The following is a 20,022-nucleotide window of genomic DNA, read 5'->3' on the forward strand; positions in this document are numbered from 1 at the left end:
TCTAAAAGAATCAGCATGGTATATCTCTTCTATAACCAGAGCAGGTGTCTACAGATGGAGTCTGTGTCTCACAAGGAGAATATTGACAGGAAAACCTCATTATTTGTGTTAATTACCACAACTGACTGATTTTCTAGAGAGGTGAGGTTAAATGTAAGTAGAAATTATTCAAGCAGACATGTGGGAATTTTTTTTTAAGGGCTTACAGCAGGGCCTGAACACTTACAGATAGGTGAAAAAAGGCAAGTCATCAAGTCCCATTTATAAGAATAAAATATTGTAGGAACATCACATGTGGTGCTGACAATCTTTTAATGTCTACTTTAATAACCTGGGTCATAATATCTTGTCTCATCTATAGAACCCAAGTAGGTAAAACCTAATTTAAGGACACCAGTTTCAGGTACATAGCCAATACCGGATTCATGGCTCTGGAATATTTATTCAGGAGAAAGAAAAAAAAAGTGGAAGCAAAGTGAAGAAAACAGAAGTAATTTCACTTAAACCTACATGCATGAAGAAAACATAAAGTTGTATGTATATAATGTGGTAAACTTAGGTTGAGTTATAAAAACTCTGTTCAATACAGGAAGAAATGAGTGGCATCCCTTCTCATGGCAGTCACCAGGCAAATTCAAGGTGGTAGAGATTAAAATGGTAGGTTTCAGAACTTAGGAGGTAGCCTTTCACCGAAACCTCTGCTTCTCACCTTTCTGCTCTGTAGCCGCCAACAACTCCTTCCAGAGGCTGACAACCTCACCCACACGATCAGCCACCTTGTCCGAGGCATAGTGATCAGCCTCAATCATCTCCTGGCCAGTTTTCTCTAGTGTATTGAGCAGGCGTTGATAATCTTCCAATTCATTTTTAAACTCTTCCTGCTTTTGAACCCGGCTCTTCAAGTTCTGTATATCCTAAGTCCAAAAAATAAAGGAAACTTATCTGAAGAATGGGGAGCAGAAATTTTGAGGATAGGGGTTACTTCTCACTATAAATACAACTGCATTAAGGAGAGGAAACAGGGGAACTGTCCTAGTCTAAGTACTGAAGCATAGAATGTGAGCAAACTCATGTGGCCAATCCCTCCTTCTAGCCACACCGCACACATGGCTAACTGATTCATGCATGGAATTCTAAAGAGCCTAGATATCTCCTGAAGATCATTTTGAATATGGTGGCCATGCAAGAATTAACAATCAATCAGACATTATCAGCAATAGTCAAACTATGGAGAGAGCCCAAATGTCCATTGACTGATGAATGGATAAAGATGTGGCATATATATTATATATATATAAATATATAAATATATTATATATAACATATATAAATATATATTTATGATGGAATATTACTCAGCCATCAAAAAGAATGAAATCGTGCCATTTGCAATGACATGGATTGATCTAGAGTGTATTATGCTAAGAGAAATAAGTCAGTCAGAGAAAGACAAATACCATATGATCTCACTCATATGTAGAATTTAAGAAACAAAACAGATGGACATAAAAGAAGGGGGGAAAAAAGAGGGAGGCAAACCATAAGAGACCCTTAATGATAGAGAACAAGCTGAGGGATGATGGAGGGAGGTGGACAGGGGGATGGGCTAGATGGGTGATGGGTATTAAAGAGTGCACTTGTTGTGATGAGCACTGGGTGTTGTATGTAAGTGATGAATCACTGCATTCTACTCCTGAAACCAGTTTTACCATATATGTTAACTAGAATTTAAATAAAAATGAAATAAAAAAAGAAAGGAAAAGAAAATCAGAGAGCTATCATGAAAGATGATAAATTTTTCCCATTTCCTTCCTGATGCATGATTTCCTCATCTGGAGAAGATCTGTACACCTTCTGTACCCTGGAACCACACCTCCTCCCAAGAACACAAACATATGTCCAAGTTTCACAAATAAAAGGTACAGATAAGATGCTCATAGTTCTATAAATATATAGGAACAAAAGGACCAAGGTATACATTTAAGACTAAATGATGTTTAAAAAAGTAAATATTGTGAATCAGTATTGGCCTAGAAATTAAGAGACTAACTCTAGCCTCGACTGTAAATGTGAAATTGTATGAGCATATATAGGTGGGTATAATATATACCCCAACTCACATAACACTTGTGAGTGAAAAATACATGTGTTACACAACCCCAAGGTAGAGAAATCTATGGCTTAGAGAGAAGTCAAGAATTTCAATGAATCATGGATCACTACATCAAAAACTAATGATGTATTGTATGGTGACTAACATATTATTATTTTATAATAAAATAAAATTTAAAAAAAATTTCCCAAAGTCACATAAATAAGACAGAACTACGAGACTTCAAGCCCAGGTTCACCTTCTCCAGAATTCATGCCTCAAATGCTTATGTTAAACTCCCTTCTAAATAAATGGATAACTTTGGGCAAGTCACTTTATAATTCAAATGCTTGGTTTCCTCATCAATAAAAAATAAGGGGTTGTTCCCTTCTGGCTACAAAACCGTGTAATTCTGCATTATGCCATACCTTGAGGTTACCTTTAGGTTCCTAGTAGCTTTTAGTAAATGTGAACGTACACCGGGATCAGACACAATATTTTCCTATTATAAGGGTGCAGAGGGGAGCAGCAGAGTTGGTGGAGGGACAAGAAGCAGCTAAATAAGTAGCAGTCCCTCCCTTCCCCCATTCCATTATGGAAGTTGTGCTGGAGAGGGGCGCCTGGGTGGATCAGTCAATTAAGAGTCTGCCTTTGATTTAGGTCATGATCCCAGGATCCTAGGATGGAGCCCCCTAGTCGACCTCCCTGCTCAGTGGGGAGTCTGCTTCTGCCTCTCCCACTGCCCCCCCCCCATTTTCTCTCTCTCTCTCTTTCAAATAAAAAGTAAAATCTTAGAAAAAAAAAAAGAAAGAAAGAAAGAAAAGAAAAGAAAAGAAGTTGTGCCGGAGAAAGGAAGTGAGAGGCAGTGGGACACAGGAAATCCAGAAACCAGATTCTTGGCTTTTAACAAAGCATTTGCCTTGAGGGACTCATGACCCTTCTGTACAGAGGGTCGAGCTTGCCTGTTGAACACTAGCGTCTTTTCAGCTCTAAGACTCTAGTCCCATGAAATTAAGTCCTGATGAGTATGCCCAAGGTCTGAAAACCCTGCTTACCTTGTAATCTTCATCATCTGCCAACTTTTTCTTCTTGTTGATCCAATTCTTTAGGTCATCTGAGTCCTCATACAGTTTCTGCAGAAGCCATGAATCCTCCAGGAGTTTGCGCCGAGTGGCAGCCCTCTTACGTAGGGCATCCCGCCGGGCCAAGAGCTGCAAAAACCAAGATGAAACTCATGGTCAGCAAAGCCAAATATGGACACATGAGATTCGCTGTCCAGCTTGGTCCCTGAGCCCCAACACCTCCCCAGACCCCAGGGCACGGGCAGGCAGATACACGTCTGGGACTTCCAACATACGCTATCCCGAAGAGCAGCAATGTTCTCGGAGTCATAATGATCACTGTCAATCAGCTTCTTTGCATTATTGTCTACGGTCTGAAAAACAAAAACAATAAAAACCGGAGGGGTTTCTCTCAGTGGCTCCTGAGTAAGTGGCCACTGTTTGGCTAGCTGTTTAAAGAGGAAGCGTGGCAATGTGGGAAGAGAACAACTTTCAGGATCAGAGATCTGGGACCTAGTTCTGATTTCTATTACAAATTCTGTTTCAAAGTGTATATTTGACAAGTTAATTACCCTCTTTTATGCCATAATATTTTTAGTATCTAGGTTATAGTAAATGAATTTTGACGTCACTTGAAAGTGGATATTTGATCTATTCTTAATTTTTTTTAAGATTATATTTATTTATTTATTAGAGAGAGTGAGAGTGAGCATGTGCTCATGTGGGGGGAGGGGGAGAGGGGGAGGGAGAGGGAGAGAATCCCAAGCAAACTCCATGCTGAGTGCAGAGCCCTACTCCGGGCTTGATCTCTTGACCAGGAGATCATGACCTGAGCTGAAACCAAGAGTCAAAAGCTTAACCAACTGAGGCACCCAGGCACCTTATTCTTAAATTTTCAAGAGGAGGCATTGTGGATATAGTTATGTCCAGTGGCCAGCCTCTCTCTCTCTCTCTCACTTTCTCTCTCTCGTTCTCCCTCCCTCCCTTTCTTGCCCTATTACATATATATAGATATATATATTTATATCTACATCTATATCTCTAGCCTCATAGGAAGAAGGGTCAGAAATTTTTACTCATTTTCATTCATGAACTCAGATTTTTAGAACTCAGGATAGATTAAGTGGTGGAGAATGGGAAAATAATCTAAAATACATGATAGCATTTTATAAACAATAACTTATTTTATACTGTTAGCTTTTACCAATGAAAATCAATAGAGCAAGCATAGGGATGGATAAGGGACCATATTAATCTCCATATTAACAGATAGGACTTGGAATTCTATTGTTACGGTTGTTGCTGCTGCCGGTGGTAGTATGTGTGAGTTAAAACCCAGCACCAGCCTAGGGGACAGCCAGAGATATACAGTACATTGGACCAATAAAATCCTTCCACACTTGTCTGAACCCTGCTTATACATTGACCAGTTTCTGGGACATTGTAGTGTAGGGTTCACGGGAAAACTGTGGTCACATTAGATGAAAAACATAAAGCTGAAGATATACAGGAAAAGAACAGATGTTGTTTGGACATCTAGATTTTACTAGAGAAAACTAAATGGAGACATTACTGGAGAGGAAAAAAACCAAAAAAGTAAGTAACACATTTCAAACTTCCAAGTAATGATTCTGTATCAGATACGGATCCAATAATATTTATTTACACTGCAGAAAAAATAAGACAATCATGCACTTTATTGGAAAATGTAAATGGCTAAAAATCTTTAAAAACTTTCTAAGTATGCTTTGTGGAATAAGAAATGTGATGATAAAAATGGGTATGATTACTTTTCTGGATGTTTTCTCTTTTGAAAAGAACCCTCATGTTATGTCTGAGAGTGACAAGTGGTTCTCTCTAAGGACGGGTGTTGTAGGAGGTGACACACACACACATGGAGCCAGTGCCCACACCAGAGCCCACAGCTCACTGTGATCTTCTCTTCCTGGGCGGTGAAGGCCTCCTCAAAGTCATCATGCTTCTGAAGAAGGGCTTCCACGCTGCCCAGGGAGTTCCCCAAGTCCTCGTTCTCCAGGAAGTCCTGTGGAAGACAGAGACACATCTCAGCTCTTCCTTGTCAGTGAGAAATACTGCTTTTGGAACATCTCTGAGACAAGGACTAAGGATAGAGAGGAGACAGTGGGAGAGCAAGGAGGGATTAGCATATGGTGGGATGGTGCGTAGGGACCGACCTCGAAGAGCAGAAACTTCAGACTCCTCTCCAATCCTCTCACACAACTTTATCACTTTTGTCGCTGGTTCTGTCCACATGGAATCATCCTGGCCAATCCAGGCTCCATTCGGACCTCCCAGGGCTGCCTCAAGAGGACCACTCACCTCCTCCGGGAAATCTCTGGTTAACCTTGCCCGACTTGTCGCAACTTTCTACTCCTGACCCCCTTAGCAATGTGATTGATATTCATCTGGCCTTATGCTCAGTGAAGGTTAGTTCTTCTCTGCTGCATATTTGTGTATATTCTTCTAGGCATCTGCTCATGAGGGAATTGTAAGAGCCTCAGAAAAGGCCAATCTCATCTTCTCCTTGTAGATCACCCTCCACTTCCTAAGACAATCTCTAGCCCACAGAAGTAGTTGCAAGGGTACCAGTGGCAGTCATGTGATAAATGAGGGGTGGGAGAAATGGCTTCTGGACACTTGCTGAGCCCCTCCTGTTACCTCTTGTCTGCTCATCCAGCTGTCCACTTGCTCACTGTCACGATAGAAGAGCTGCAAGTACCAGCACTGCAGGTACTGAAGTTGCTGCTGGTCCCACAGCCCCAGCAGGGCCGCCCAGTCATCGGCAAGTATCGTCATCTTTGGAAAGGGAGAGACGATGTGAGCATCTAATAAGTGCAAGGCCTTCGGAAGGATGCACAAATGAACAAGAAGCGGGTTTCTCTGATGACTTCAAGGTCTGAGTGAGGAACACGTATCATATTATTATGAGATAAAGCGGGGCTAAATATGTATCAAAATTTCACACACTGTAGTAGAAAATGGGCTAAATGCATCGCAGAGATACAACAACACACTTAATATGTATAAATGAAGCAGAGAAGATGAATTCTGATTGGAGGACACAGAGAGTAGAAGTGTGGAAAGTATCATACCAAACAGAGATTTAAAGGGTGGGGAGGGGGATCAGGATTCCAGGAGGACATACCACGAGCGCACAATTACTCCAAGTACTTGTTAGATTATACAAAGTGCTCCAGAGAGAAGTGCAGTGTCTAAAAAAGGTGGACGCTTGATGAAATTGACGTTTATAGAGCACTTAAATGGTCAGACTGAGAAGTTCGCATTCCCTTCTGAAAGCAAATAAGAACCACCAAGGAAAGGGAAGGGTGACATTCTCAAACCCATAAGAGCCTTTGTTCCTGCTCACACGTCTGCCCCAGAAATTCCAGCTAATTAGCACCCCTGCTGTGTTAACGCCATCAAAAAGGCAGCACAGATTCTCAGAATCCCAGAAATATAGTTATGTGGGCAAGGATTTAGGTTTCCTTGGGCAGGAAATTGTTAAAAATAAAAATCTTATATTTTTTCCCGTAGAGTTCTGGATGAATTCAAAATATGGCCATCTCAGCCTCATCCATCCACCATCTCTAGAAGCTATGCTTGGAATCTAATGAGATGCAAAAAAGCCTACAAATCTTATTTTAATGATCATCCCAAGGAGTTCCTGTGACTCTGTGACTGAAGTAAAACCTCTCAGGGGTGATGGGGTTGAGGTGGGTCCTTTTGATCCAGGAGATTAGGATGATGGCAAACCTGATTGTTCAGTCAGTGGGATTCTGACGTTTAAAGCTTTCCTATTATTTAATGTAGATTTGAGAAACACCGATATAGGAAAATCAGTGTGATTTGAAATTGTATAGGAGAGAACAAAGCCAGCCATGTGCCAGGCATCAAGGAATGCAAAGAGGAATAGGTGCAGTCCTCAAATAGGTGCAGTCCTCAATCTAGAGGTGAGCATGGAAGAGCAATAGAACAGAGCATGTATGATAAGGCACAATGGTATGGAGGTTTCAAATTAGGTAGAAGGCAGGTTGATGAAATCAGATAGGTTCAGGAAATAGAGGCTCAGGGGTGAGCAAGCACACATCACATCCTGAGAATTGCAGACAGCTCGACTTAGCTAAAGCAATATGTGAAGGAAGGTTGCAATATGTGAAAATTGGGTTAATATTAAGATGTCCATAGGACTTCTTGTCCTATTCAGAGATTATTATATTATTATGGGATTAAATGGGGCTAAATATGTATCAAAATTTCACACATTGTTAAACTGGATTACCTTTTCCCGAACTTCATCAGAGGCTTCGTGACTAGCATCCAGCAGAGCCTGACCAGTCTCATCAGCAGATTGGAATCGCTCATCATAAGAGTCAATCTCGTGCTACGGCCACAAGGCAAAATGTCTTAAAATGCAGCAAGAAAACTTCTGGCACTCTTGGCCCCTCCCTCTTCCTCCCTCAGGGGGCGGGGGGGCTCTTCCTGTCTACCTTGTGTTGTCGATGCCGGTCCAGCAAGGCCTCCCCACTAGCCACATCTGTGGGCAGCTCATCAGCACTGATCAGAGCGGTCTTCTCCTTCATCCAGCCTGATAGCTCCTCATAGTCAGATAAGAACCTCTGGTACCTGCAGGGAAGGTAAGGTAAAGGACAGGAAGGAGAAACCAGGTGTAAGTGGACTTTGAGCCAAGAGTTAGGGTTGGGTTGAGGTAAGATGTGCAGTGTTCTCCTCACCCTAATCCTACCCCTTCCATCCCCCTACTGGGTTTCCGGTTCCTTTAGAGGGGCAGGTTGGGCAGATTGTCCTTGACTCCAGGCTGCTGACTCTTGGGATGGATGTGTCATTGTGTGATGAGGCACCTGGGCAGTGCTTCTCCAACATCACAAGGTCACACCACCCCAAAGGGACTTGAAGTGGAGTAAAGTACTCCCAACGAGGCCAGTAAATAAGACATGGCATATAAATAACAGGGAGAACCTGGCAGGAAAGGGGACCAGAGTTAAGGTTAGGAGCCCTTGTGCGCCTAAGTCACCCCTAACTCTATTGCTAAAAACAAAACCACTAAAACAGTTACCTATTCAAATAATTAAATGCTCACCAGTTAATTTGGAATTGTAAAAGTAAGATAAACACTGCTTTCTGGTGTTTTAATGACTAACTATAATCATTAACTACTGAAATGATACCCAGCTTTTTGGCAAGCTAACCCACATTCAGGAAATAATTCTAGATTTAATTTTACACCCTTCAGCTTGGAAATTTATTTCAGTTCCTAAGCTAGGGCCGGGGATTTTGCAGTTTCTTCAGTTGCTTTTCCAGGTCCTTGGGCCACTTGATAGCATTCTACAACTTTCTAAGTAGAGGAAGACCGATGGGGTGCGGTGCGGGGGGGAGGTAACATGCTGGGTGTTATGTCAGCCTGAAGAGAACTTCCCTTAACAAATAAAGCTTTTTTTGCCTCTACCACCGAGTAGGCAGGAGGGCTGAGTCCCTCATTATTTGATCTTTTCACTCTTACTTTCTGCTTTTGATGTTATACCCAAACCCTGTAGAGATAGAGCAACAGAGAGGAAGGATTCCCCACCCGCAAGAAGCCTCCAGCTTCGCATATCTGTTGGTAGCCAAGGCTCGAATGTGCTCCCAGTTGGAGACCAGATCCTCTTTCATCTGTTGGATCTGAGATGCCTCTGGAGGATGGGAAAGCTTCAGCTTGTCCGCTTTGGCACATAACTCCTTCACCTTTAGGATGAAAAAGAAATCTAGTGGGAAATCCAAGCACTCTGATTCATCCTGACAAAGTTTTATGGAAGAGATCTGACAAAACAGCCATATTAATACGGATAACATACTTACATTGATAATTTTATATTAATATGCTAACATACTATATCAGCAATAATAATTTACTGACCACTTTTGTCTCTTATTGAGTGCTTACTGCTCAGCACTTCCCATGCATTTACTTGTTTTATCATCTTTTTAAAATAATACTCAGAGGTAGAAACTATTCTTATTTCCCCCTTTATGTGAAAACTGAGAGGTAGAGTATTTTATTTGTTCAACGTCATTTAGCTACTAAGTGTCAGAAGCAAGGTTTAGACCTCAGACTGTCCTTCACCATCCTCTATACTGTTTCCATAAATACTCTTGTGGGAATCAGAGAAACACTTTTGCCCAGGAGAATTTCTGCCAAGAATTCCACCAATGCCAGACCATTCTGAGAACAATTCCTAAGGAGCAAGGCCACTGGGGCAAAAAATGTAGATATGGGTGACTCTGCACACGTTATCATTAGTGCTTTCATTATATTTAACTATAACCAGGTGTTGTCTAGGACTTAAAATTTCATTATCATTATGCATCAAATTATGGGATTTTATTATTCATTATTAGGTGAAAAAAATACAAAATACAAAAATGGAGCAAGAATGAAGGAAGTAGAATAATGGGATAGTTTTCAGAAACTGGCTCCAGGGACAAAGCTTATGGTCAGGGAGCAGCATGTGGGGACCTTCAGTGGGCTGACTCCACTGTACACACTCTGGAGGAGTTAGTTGAGGTTATGGGTGATGTTGTAAGGGGAAGAAGCAAGGGTGGGAGCCAGTCAGGAGTAGGGGCTTGCTCCAAGTTCAAACATGCCTATGTCTACTCCTCTAGGGATAGGGACTAGGGTCTTCCAGCTTTCAGAAGAGAACCCAAAAGTGGATGTAGTAACATGCTCTAGGTGTTTCTGAGTTTATTCGGAAGAAGAAGAAGGACAGAAGGAGGAGGAGGAGGAGGAGGAGGAGAGGGAGAGGGAGAAGCAGAGGAAGGAGGAGGAGGAGGAGGGCAAGAAGTAGAAGAAGGAGAAATTTCTTCCCTTATCTACTGAGTGAAGGACAAAAAGAAATAGGATTCAGCTGGAACTGACAGAAGTGTAGTTTGACCAAAGGAAAGATTCTCTGACTGCAGGTACTGAATGAGATTAGGAAACTATTCTTGGAGTTAACCTTTTTGTTTTTAAATCATGAAGTACATTACAAAAAACACAAGAGCATATAAAACATGTATGTATATTTAAATAAAAATAAAGGACATCCAATGTCCATGTATAAGTTATGAACTAGAATGATGAAGTATATTCAGGGATAAGGAATCTATCCTTTATCAAAATAGTGAATTTACTGTGTCCTCTGGAGGCAAGGTACCCACCAAATGCCTCTTTCAGCCCAAGAGGCCAGCCAGGCTTCCAACAGTGGCTTACCTTGTCCTCCATGACTGCAAGGCTCCTCTCAAGGCCCTTGTGACTATGAAACAGGGCCTCAGAGCTAACAAGGTCTTTGCCATAGTCCTCAGAGGTGACCTGAGGCTCCTTCTCTTTGATCCACTGGATGGCTTCAGTCACATCCCTGCCAGACAGCCAGATGAATCCCAACAAAGAAAATGGCAGGCATTCCAGGGCAAACAACGTACAGAGCAAAGACCACCCTGGTTCACTCAGCTAACAATTACCTTGAATTCCTACTCACTAGAAAAAGTAATGTAAAGAGGTCTCGCCTTTAATGGTTTCCATTGAGATGTAGAGGCCTGGGCATTATCTGGTCATTGGGCCTCGAGATATCCTTCCCGTATCTGGGTCAGCTCTTACTGTCTTATTTCTTCCCACTCAACCTTCCACCCCCAACCAGTTCCTAATATGCATTCCTTGTCTCCGCAACACTTCCATCACTAATTCACCGGTGCCGGTCTTATTGCTTTGGGCTCCAGTCATCACACATTTGGCTACGGGGCGAGTCACAGCTGCCTTAACTACACTCTCCCTTGCTTCCCAAAGTGCCAGCACATGATTTACTTTGGTTTGAGATACTGGCCACTAATTGCTCACAGTAGCCAGAGGCTAGCACAAGTACAAACATGGTGCTGTTGCAGAGTTTCCCATATGTGTTGGCCAAATTCATACCTTCTGAATCGCTGGAGGTCCGCAGCACTGGACAGTGTTGCCTGTCGTTGCAGAGCCAGATTGAGGAGACGCTTCCAGGCGGTGTTCACCTCATCCTGCTTCAGCTTGATCAAGGGCAACTCAGGATGGTTCTCCTGTAAGAGGAAACTGGGGCTTGAGTTAGGCAAAGGTGAGCCTATTCCGAAAATCATTGAACACTTCTCATTTCACACTGGTTCGTACTTTGCCAGACATGGAGAATGACCATTTAGCCAGATACCAATCTTCACCGTAGCCCTGTGCCTCAGCATTACCAAAATCTAGAAGCCAACCCACCAGATACTGTATCTATCTTTTGCTCACAGCACTGGGGCAGACTGTTAACACAGATTGCCCAGCCATGATGTTATTTTTAGAATTCCACCTTGTTGATGCCTGCCAAGTCCCCTGAAAACCCAGGAAGAAAAAATTCCCTCTGCGAAATAGGACTTTACTTTCCAAAACTCTACTACTGTGGTTCTTAATTCCTTTGGGGTCCTGACACCTTTGAGAATCTAACAAGAGAGGTTTCCCTCTTCCCAGAATTATACACACATGCACACACATTTAATTTTGCAGAAAATTTCATACATCATTGCAACCCATCTGAAGCACTGAGATTTACGAACACTAGATTAAGTTAATGGCATCAGCCTATTTTGACACTTGGCAATTTCGAGCAGTTCCTATGCATCCAAGTCTTTCTACTCCTTCTGTCCCTGTCTCTTGGAATTTCCATTCCCATTCTGAAGCCTCTCCAGACAGAATTTTCTACATTCTCTTTGCCGAATTTATGGCCCTTTGTATTTGTAGCTGTGTGGGTTCCATCCCACAGGAGCAGAGGACACACTCTGTATTGGATTAATCCTTCCTATGGTAGATTAGATAAAATGGCGGTGTTATTTTGCCACGAAGCCCTCCTTGCAAGAAGGGAAGTCCATTTCCTCAGGCTTTGGATCTGGGTTGGCCTATGCCTGGCTTACCATAGAATGCGGCAGAAATTATATGAGCTCCTGCCCCTCGGCCTCAAGATGCCCTTCAGCTTTCTTACCTTTGGAACACTGACGCATAAAAAAGCATGCTGTGCTGGAAAGTGAGAGCCAACACCCCAGACATGGGACCAAGGCCATTTTAGACCCTCCACTCCAACTGAGCCACCAAATAACTGCAGCCACTTAAGGTGGGATCAGGAGAATTGCCTAGCTGAGCAGCTGAATCACTGAATCCAGTAAAAATGACATGTTTGTTGTTTGAAGTTTGGGGATGGTGTGTTAGATAGTACTGAAAAACCGAGAAACTTTCACAATGAGACAAAGGTGGCGGAGAAAGAGTTTACTTCCCCTAATCAAGTACCCATTCATCCCGAACTCTCGGTTCCGTTAATACAGAAGGGGTGTCCCGTACTAGAGCTGCAGTGATGATGAAACCAAAAGCACAACAGCCAACGGTCAGAATTTCTAATCCCCTTACAGCACAAAAAATCAGACTGGCTCCCCATTTTTCCCGCATATCCTAGTGAAACTGAAAATCTATTTAAACATCGTCTTAAGTGAATGACGGTAAAACTGCCTCCCTTCCCCCACTCACAAAAAAATCATGTATAATGACATCATATACATTACGATAGCCCACCATTATTTTATATTCTTTGCTACTTTATTCTGGTTCTTCTTCATGAGGAAAGGGTGCAGCACAAACACGAGTGATGGGTGTTCTGTCCGGGAGTTACTAAGTTGTGGGTCTAGTCCCTCTGCACACATTCACGTGCACACCTACGTGCACACACATACACTGTCTCTCCCGCTCACACCTCCATTTCCATAGCCTGGCAAGAGATGACCCAGACAGGAGAGGAAACCGCCCCAGGCATGTTACCACAGGGACATGCATCCCTGTTTTCTCACAGTGTCCCATGTCCTTCATGTCCCACCTACTGATGGCTGGAAGGTTTTGAATACCTGAACCTTTGCCTTGCACTGACCCTTTGCTCCCCACCTCACCTCAGCGCACTCATTGGCATACTGGTTTATTCCATCCACTTTCTCCCGTTGAGCTTCCAGGTCTGTTTGGAACTCCTCAAACTTCTTATGCAGAACCTCCGTGCGCTCCCAGTCCTCACCCAGCTCCACCGACGTCACTATAGCCTCCTGCGAGCAAGGAAAGTCTGTTGGGTCACCAGCAAAGTTTCTGTAGTTCAAATGCCCAGAACCCTTGCCCACACTCGCAGGAGAGCTCAGAAGGAGAGGCTGGTGGAGAGGAGAAGCCCTTCAGAAAAGAGCCGGAAGCAGGAATGTATTTCCTGAGGGGGCTCCCTGGTCCAGAGGCCATTGCTCTTCGGGGTGATCCTTCAGAAAGAACAGGAACATTGTTGGCCAAAGCTCCTGGAAGCACGCTTTTGTGTTCTGGAACATGAAAAATACATTCATCCTGATTCTACTCAATTCAACACACCGAGTATCTGCAAAAGCACCACGCTAAGTACTTACTTGGGTGTATCTTCAGTCTTAACCACAGGATTATTCTTCAAGTGTTTCAAAAAATAGAAACCTCCTCAGTTACAGGTACTGAGAGGCAGCCTTTAGGAAAAGACGGGGCAACACTCTCAGCCTGAACCCAGAGTAAGAGGAAAAATTTAGGAGGAGGAGCTAAGGGTCACGGAAGGTAGACGGGGACAAGCCTAGGGCATTTTTCCCTACACGCAATGTCAATGATCTCCAGGATACCCCTAAATCTTTGCCAAAACTGCTTCTTTCAAGGAACAAAGTCCAGGAACAGACATCCTGACTGCTTTCCGAGCAGCCTGCGTTAGATTGCTGGGGGGTGCCTGGGACAGGGATGGGAAGTCCCGCTTGTGTCCTGTGGGGTCCCGTACCTTGTCTCCGATCCACTCCAAGATGTCAGTGCACTCCTGCAGGTACTGCTGGAGCTTCAGGGCCCGCAGCAGCAGGGCGCCCCTCTCCTGAGTCAGTTCCACCAGCAGGTCCCATAGTTTGTGCAGCTCTTCCAGATGAGCCTTTGGGAGGAGACGCAAAACTGCTGAGGCACTCTACCCGCTGTGGAGCAGGTACAGACGTGGAGGTGCGTGCAGAGAGGGGCCTGGATAAAAATCGCATTCTCCCGTGCAGTAATTGCTCAACAGATATTTAAAGGAGGAAATCGATATGCATGGGAGTAGCTGTTAAACCAAGCCACACGTGATCTGCCATAAGAGAAGAAAATGTAAAAATGCTTTGAGGTTTTAGAGGATGAAATGATTATAAACAATGAGACAGGATGGAAAGGATTCATGTAACAGTGCTTGGTTTGAATTGAAGCTCGAGGAACAGATAGAATTTTGACAGGTAGATGACAGGCAGAGGGTGTTCTAAGTACTGGCAAGTCAGAGAAGAAATTTAGCATTAACTGTTTGCTGGAAAGAGTAAGAGCTACAATGTTGCTAATTTATAATGGAAATTAGTGGCACCAAAGCAATAAGAGAATTTTGAGACTATGTAATTGCAGGCTTTTATGCCAGATTAGCTTAGAAGATCATGAATTACATAGCTTGTCAAATTGGAGGTACTCTCTCTGTCATGTCCAAAAGAATCTTGTCTTTTGCAACTACTCCATTGTTTACAGTAGCCCATAAACCACATTTCTCTCTGAATCCTCCAGGGCTGTGGTCTGATGGAGCACAGTGAGTCTGATAGTTGTGACAATGTCTCAAATATTTCTCAACGATTTTAATTAATGTAGGGGATTGGGGGCAAAAAAAGCTGTGAACAGGGCGCCTGGGTGGCTCAGTTGGTTAAGCGACTGCCTTCGGCTCAGGTCATGATCCTGGAGTCCCTGGATCGAGTCCCGCATCGGGCTCCCTGCTCGGCGGGGAGTCTGCTTCTCCCTCTCCCACTCCCCGTTTGTGTTCCCTCTCTCGCTGTGTCTTTCTCTGTCAAATAAATAAAATCTTTAAAAAAAAAAAAAAGCTGTGAACAATACAAAAATAATTTCTATTTTTTATCAATACATAAATTTTGAGATTTTTCTTGTTACAGACTCTTCAATAAGGTTTTCTTCTGGTTAAAGTCTGTGTTCTCTGACCATATTTTGTTGACAGTAAAATGGACTAGAATTCGTATGCTAAATGTAGAAAGACCAGAACCAATTTTTAAATATGTCACAAAATTTGGTGTGACAATTTCAAAAATACTTCAACAGTAAAAACAAACAAACAAATCCACTCATTCAGAAAAGATCCTGAATTGACTCTATCAACACAAACATGTTGGAAAATTGTGTGAATTAAGTCAGGAAAGAATTGATACATTAGTAATGGATTTCAAAGTGGTGGTGGTCTTCAGTCCTCAGTGTCCAGGGAAGATTTTCTGAAGACAAGGTATTTTAGGAGTTTTTTGAAATGAGAAGAAGAGTGGAGTTTGAGAACTTTAATATTAGTCATAGCGTGTGGGCTGTGAAGAGAAGGAGGTATCACAGACAAGGGAGAGATATTTCAAAGAAGATTCACATGGCAGAGCATCCCTTGTTTGAAGAGTCTGAAGGACAAGGACTTTGAGGTCAGAAGAAATCATTAGAAATGTCATTTGGGAAAGCCAGTTCATCTGGGACACATGGAACTAGATTGAAGAGGGCTTGATCATAAGCCAAGTTATCCTGCGGTGGCCAGAGAGGAATGTGATGCTATCCCAGGATAGGTTTTGTATCATAGCTCTCTTCTTCTTGCCCTAGGGGACATGAGGATGCCCACCATCTTTCCTGCCCAACCCCAGTGGAAGACAAGAAGCAGGAACCCCAGCTCCATCTAGCTTTATACCTGGCATAATCAATTAAAACTCTGCTAACATAATCAACAATCGGAAACATCTCTTACAGAGTCCTACCATACGTTTACCTTGGTGTCCTCATGGGCAAAATGCCCCTCAGCAAATCGGGTTGCCCTGATTTCTTCCAGTTCAGGAATGACCCTTGATTTTGCTTGTACTTCTGCTTCGAAGGATTCATGTTTCAGATACTTGCCCTGAAGTTTAGAAATCAGAAGTTATGAAGCCTATCACTAATGAAGCCTAGTGTCCTTGGACCATAAAGGGGTTTTTCGGTTCCTTTTCTTACTTTGGGGCAGAACTACTTGTTTCACAACCTAGATAAATTGATAGCCCATGACCAGAGATGGAGAAGTCACATCCTAAAAGAAATGGCCACTTCAGCCCAGGCTCAAAGTCAGGGGCCACAGAGAAATGTTTTGTCCTGTCCCCATTGACTTTAGGGAGTTTCCAGTATATACCTTGTTATTTTTAAGTCTCAGTTGCCATTGGTGGGAATGAAAAGATGTCCCACATTTGTTCCTCTTCAGAAGAGAGGAGGAAGTGCTATGGCAAGTTGAACACAATGAAGATGATCATTACAATAATGGCTTTTTTTTTTAATTGAGAGGTTTCTGCTTATCAGATAATACTCTTATTGTCATATATGTATCAATCCTTTTAATAGATAACACCTTGTTCTTGATCCAGGTGCTTCCTCTCTAAAGTCAATTACCCCTTTTAGGCAGGTAACCCTTTCTTCTGGTCATGACTCTGTCACACGCTGTAATAGAAGGAGGAGAGGAGCCTCCACCCAAGCTCTCCTCCTTACACCTGTCATGTGGACTGAGCAAGGGCGCGATAGCCCCTTGGGAGAAACCCAGGAAAAATTCCACTGAACTACTCTCCTGAGCAGAGTGAAAGCACTGACATTTCTTCACCTCAAAATATTAAAGCTGCCTGGTGTGTCATAACTTCTTTGAACTCTCAGTCACTGTTATGCCCATAGCTTAACTTCAGACTAAGAATACAGTCACAGAGTGAGTTTCCTCTGTACATAAGACATGGGCTTAAGAAGTTAAAGACACAGGCCATTTAGAGGCAGAATTATGGTCTCTAACAGGTAGTCTGCCCTTTTATGACATTATGTCCTGACATTTAACTAAATACGCACTTACATTACAAGAATGTTTCCCTCCCTGGAGATCTTAGAGTCTGTTCTGGGGAAGTCACAGGAATGGAGTACCTGTATGTTAGTTGGGTCTTCATAGCTCTTATCATCTGCGATCTTGAGTTTCTCCAAGATCCACTTCTCTAGGTCATCTGCATCTCGTCTGAAAACCTGGTAGTGATAGGAATCTTCAAGCTTCTGACCCCTCTCAGCAACCAGCTCCTTGAACCTCTTGTAGCGAGTCAACACCTCCTGACGCCTTTCCTGGATCTCCTCTGCTGTTTCCAGCACCTTCGGTCCACCACTCTCCATAGCCTGAAAGTTAAAAATTTTCTATCTCTTGCTGGTTCTCAAATCTCTGTGATGTCCCTTTTCTATGTCCCAAGGCATTTACTCATGTTGAACTTACATTCGTATGTCTTGAAGCCTGTAAAAGCCTGTTGTCACAAGGGCTCTAGGATATTTACATAACTTCAATCACATGTAGCTACCCTTTAGGCTAATAATTCTGTATGATTCAGAACATTTTTCCAACTTTTCACATAAATGTGTGACTACATTTACTAAGTTCTATAAATAGAATTAATTTGGATGAATGATGGAAGACAAGTTTGAATTAGCAAAATCACCCATTTCAGAGGAATAAAAAAGGAGATGTAATTTTATTTTCTTTTCAAAGGTTAAAAAAGTGTTGACATGCACTGATCATTCTGAATTTAATCTAATGAATAACTAAACATGGTTTGTAATAAACTTGATGAATGGCATACACAAACATTTGGAAATGTTTGTTTTTTTACATAAAATATAGCTCATATATTGTTTACCCTTTTTATTTGCTTTATTCAGAAACACTACCAATAAAAAGTTCAGCACATCCTTTATCCAATTGTTATAAATTTCAAATTATTAGCATCCCAATAACTGGCTTTTTCAATGTAAAATGTTATACTGTTAAATGACATAAGTGGAATCTGACCTCTTTGGGGCAATAGCCTCTGAAATCTCCATAGGGCTTACCTTCATTCATCTGGATATGGGCACAGTTTCCCCTAGCTTACCTCAACCAGAACACTGAATACCAAGTTCAAATTTTCATCTTCTTCCTCCCCAAATATAATTGCCACTTTGTGGATGGCCTTTATTAGTTTGGCTACAGAATCAAATCATTCTAAGGAGCCCAAATCTTGCTTATGTATTATTTTGCTCCAAGTTACCTATTTGTTCTCTATATGAACCCATGTAAACAGGTCATTGCTAGATTTTGATGCTATGTAGCCACAAGCTCAAGGTCATTCTTTAAAGTGAAATATTACAAAAAGAGTTAAAATTAAGCTTCTCTAGTTCTTAAAAGCCAAGAAGCAATTCTTATAGATTCTATCAAATACAGTGCAGAAAGTTCAAAAGAGACAGCTTTCCTAGTTGTATCAGTGACAAATTGTACTACAAAGAATTCCGTACTCACAGTTTCCTTTGGAAAGTGCTTCACTTTTCGGAAAGGTCAAGAACCTGGCAAGATAAAATGTATCCAAAAGAGAGAGGAAGAAGACAAAGAGAGACAATTCTCATGAAATTGTCTAGTCTTCTTCAGATAAAGATGAAAGAAACATTACATATGTAGAAGAGTCAAAAAAGAACCTTGGGGCCGGAATCCCGCCAGCTACAGTCCGCGTTATCTTCAGGAGACAGGTCCACACGTTATCTTCAGGAGACCACAGGTCCAGCCGAAGGAGCTGCTAACTTCCACAGATGCTGGGTGATTCAGCAGTTCAGAGAGACCGTAGCTCCAAAAGTTTCTCAATAAGACTTCATAAAACATAAAAGTCAGGTTTTTAAATGAAAAATTAGAAAGAAAAACACAGTTATAGATGTAAGATAAACCGGCTGTGTTAAAATTCTGTTGTGTTTCTTTGATTAGTCTTAGAGTCCATGTCTGAGAATGGTAAATCAGGATGGAACTCTGGATCACCCAATCTTTGGACTCTGCAGAATGACAGGAATTCAGGGCATACATAGGTTCTTGTCCAACCTATCTCTGGGAAATACAACTCAACAACTTCATGAAAACCCAGCTGCAGATTTTTAACAGCCTTTAAATTAACAAGATATCCTTAATTTCTCTGTAGAGCCTTTGCCAAAATAGGAAAATTTTATTCCTGGCTTTATAAATTGGGTTTTTAAAAATCTGATTTAGCTGTACCCTTAATCATTCAAATGGAAGGAATGAAGGAAGTAAGATATATGTGTGTTTATTTGTATTTCATGAAGCAAAAATTAGGATACCTTGTTTGACAAACTAATGAAATCGCAAAATTTTTGAAAATGGGACAGAGTTCTAAAATGTTGGATAAAAGTCATCCTGTTTTATGAATTACTTTTAATGGAGAGAAAGGGAAGCTGAACTTCTTCTCCAAAGGCATAGTTCTTTTTGGCAACTTTACAAAATGAAACAAACAAACAAAAAGAAAATAGTAGGATGGCTTCAGGCCCTCCTACAAAGCAGAGGACTACCCGAGCTAGATATGCTCCCCACACTTCATTCTAGTGTGATTCCAACTTATATACCCCAGCTTCATGTTCCACTAGAGTAGAGCTGGGTTCTACATTTCTGGTTCCCCTCTTCTCTCTCCTTCAACTAAGAGAGCTTTAAATTCTTTTCTTGAAAGTCTAGTATTGCTTTACTTTTCCATATTATTTCATTATATTCAAATATACTGGAGTATTAAAGGCAGGAACACAACTCTTAGAGAATGAATTATATCACATGCACCAAGGAACCTCTGATGGAATTGGGGTGGGGAGAAGACATTCTAAAATCTTAGTATCTAAGAGAGGGGCGCCTGGGTGGCTCAGTCGGTTAAGCATCTGCCTTTGGCTCAGGTCATGATCCCAGAACCCAGGGGGTCAAGCTCTGTGCTCAGTGGGGAGCTTGC

General features: G+C 42.1%; 1 protein-coding gene across 3 annotated transcripts in view; it reads right to left on the reverse strand.

Moving 5' to 3' along the window:
* Positions 1–17,401, reverse strand: part of SPTA1 (spectrin alpha, erythrocytic 1) — a 67,967-nt gene extending 50,566 nt beyond the window's left edge. For all 3 annotated transcript variants that reach the window (XM_064593518.1, XM_045876056.2, XM_064593517.1), the window contains exons 1-14: positions 17,165–17,401; positions 16,011–16,136; positions 13,998–14,138; positions 13,126–13,272; positions 11,108–11,241; positions 10,412–10,556; positions 8,753–8,907; positions 7,659–7,794; positions 7,451–7,552; positions 5,830–5,967; positions 5,084–5,194; positions 3,450–3,527; positions 3,148–3,303; positions 710–914 (exon numbers count right to left, since the gene is read on the reverse strand). In XM_064593518.1, coding sequence (XP_064449588.1) covers positions 710–914; positions 3,148–3,303; positions 3,450–3,527; positions 5,084–5,194; positions 5,830–5,967; positions 7,451–7,552; positions 7,659–7,794; positions 8,753–8,907; positions 10,412–10,556; positions 11,108–11,241; positions 13,126–13,272; positions 13,998–14,138; positions 16,011–16,136; positions 17,165–17,401 — 2,011 coding nt within the window. The remainder of the gene's footprint in view (positions 1–709; positions 915–3,147; positions 3,304–3,449; positions 3,528–5,083; positions 5,195–5,829; positions 5,968–7,450; positions 7,553–7,658; positions 7,795–8,752; positions 8,908–10,411; positions 10,557–11,107; positions 11,242–13,125; positions 13,273–13,997; positions 14,139–16,010; positions 16,137–17,164) is intronic.
* Between the last annotated feature and the right edge of the window lie 2,621 nt (positions 17,402–20,022).

This window comes from Mirounga angustirostris, unplaced genomic scaffold (assembly GCF_029215605.1).
Source record: "Mirounga angustirostris isolate CCGP_5_RB_7025 unplaced genomic scaffold, mMirAng1.0.hap1 SCAF_6, whole genome shotgun sequence".
In the NCBI taxonomy this organism is placed as follows: domain Eukaryota; kingdom Metazoa; phylum Chordata; class Mammalia; order Carnivora; family Phocidae; genus Mirounga; species Mirounga angustirostris.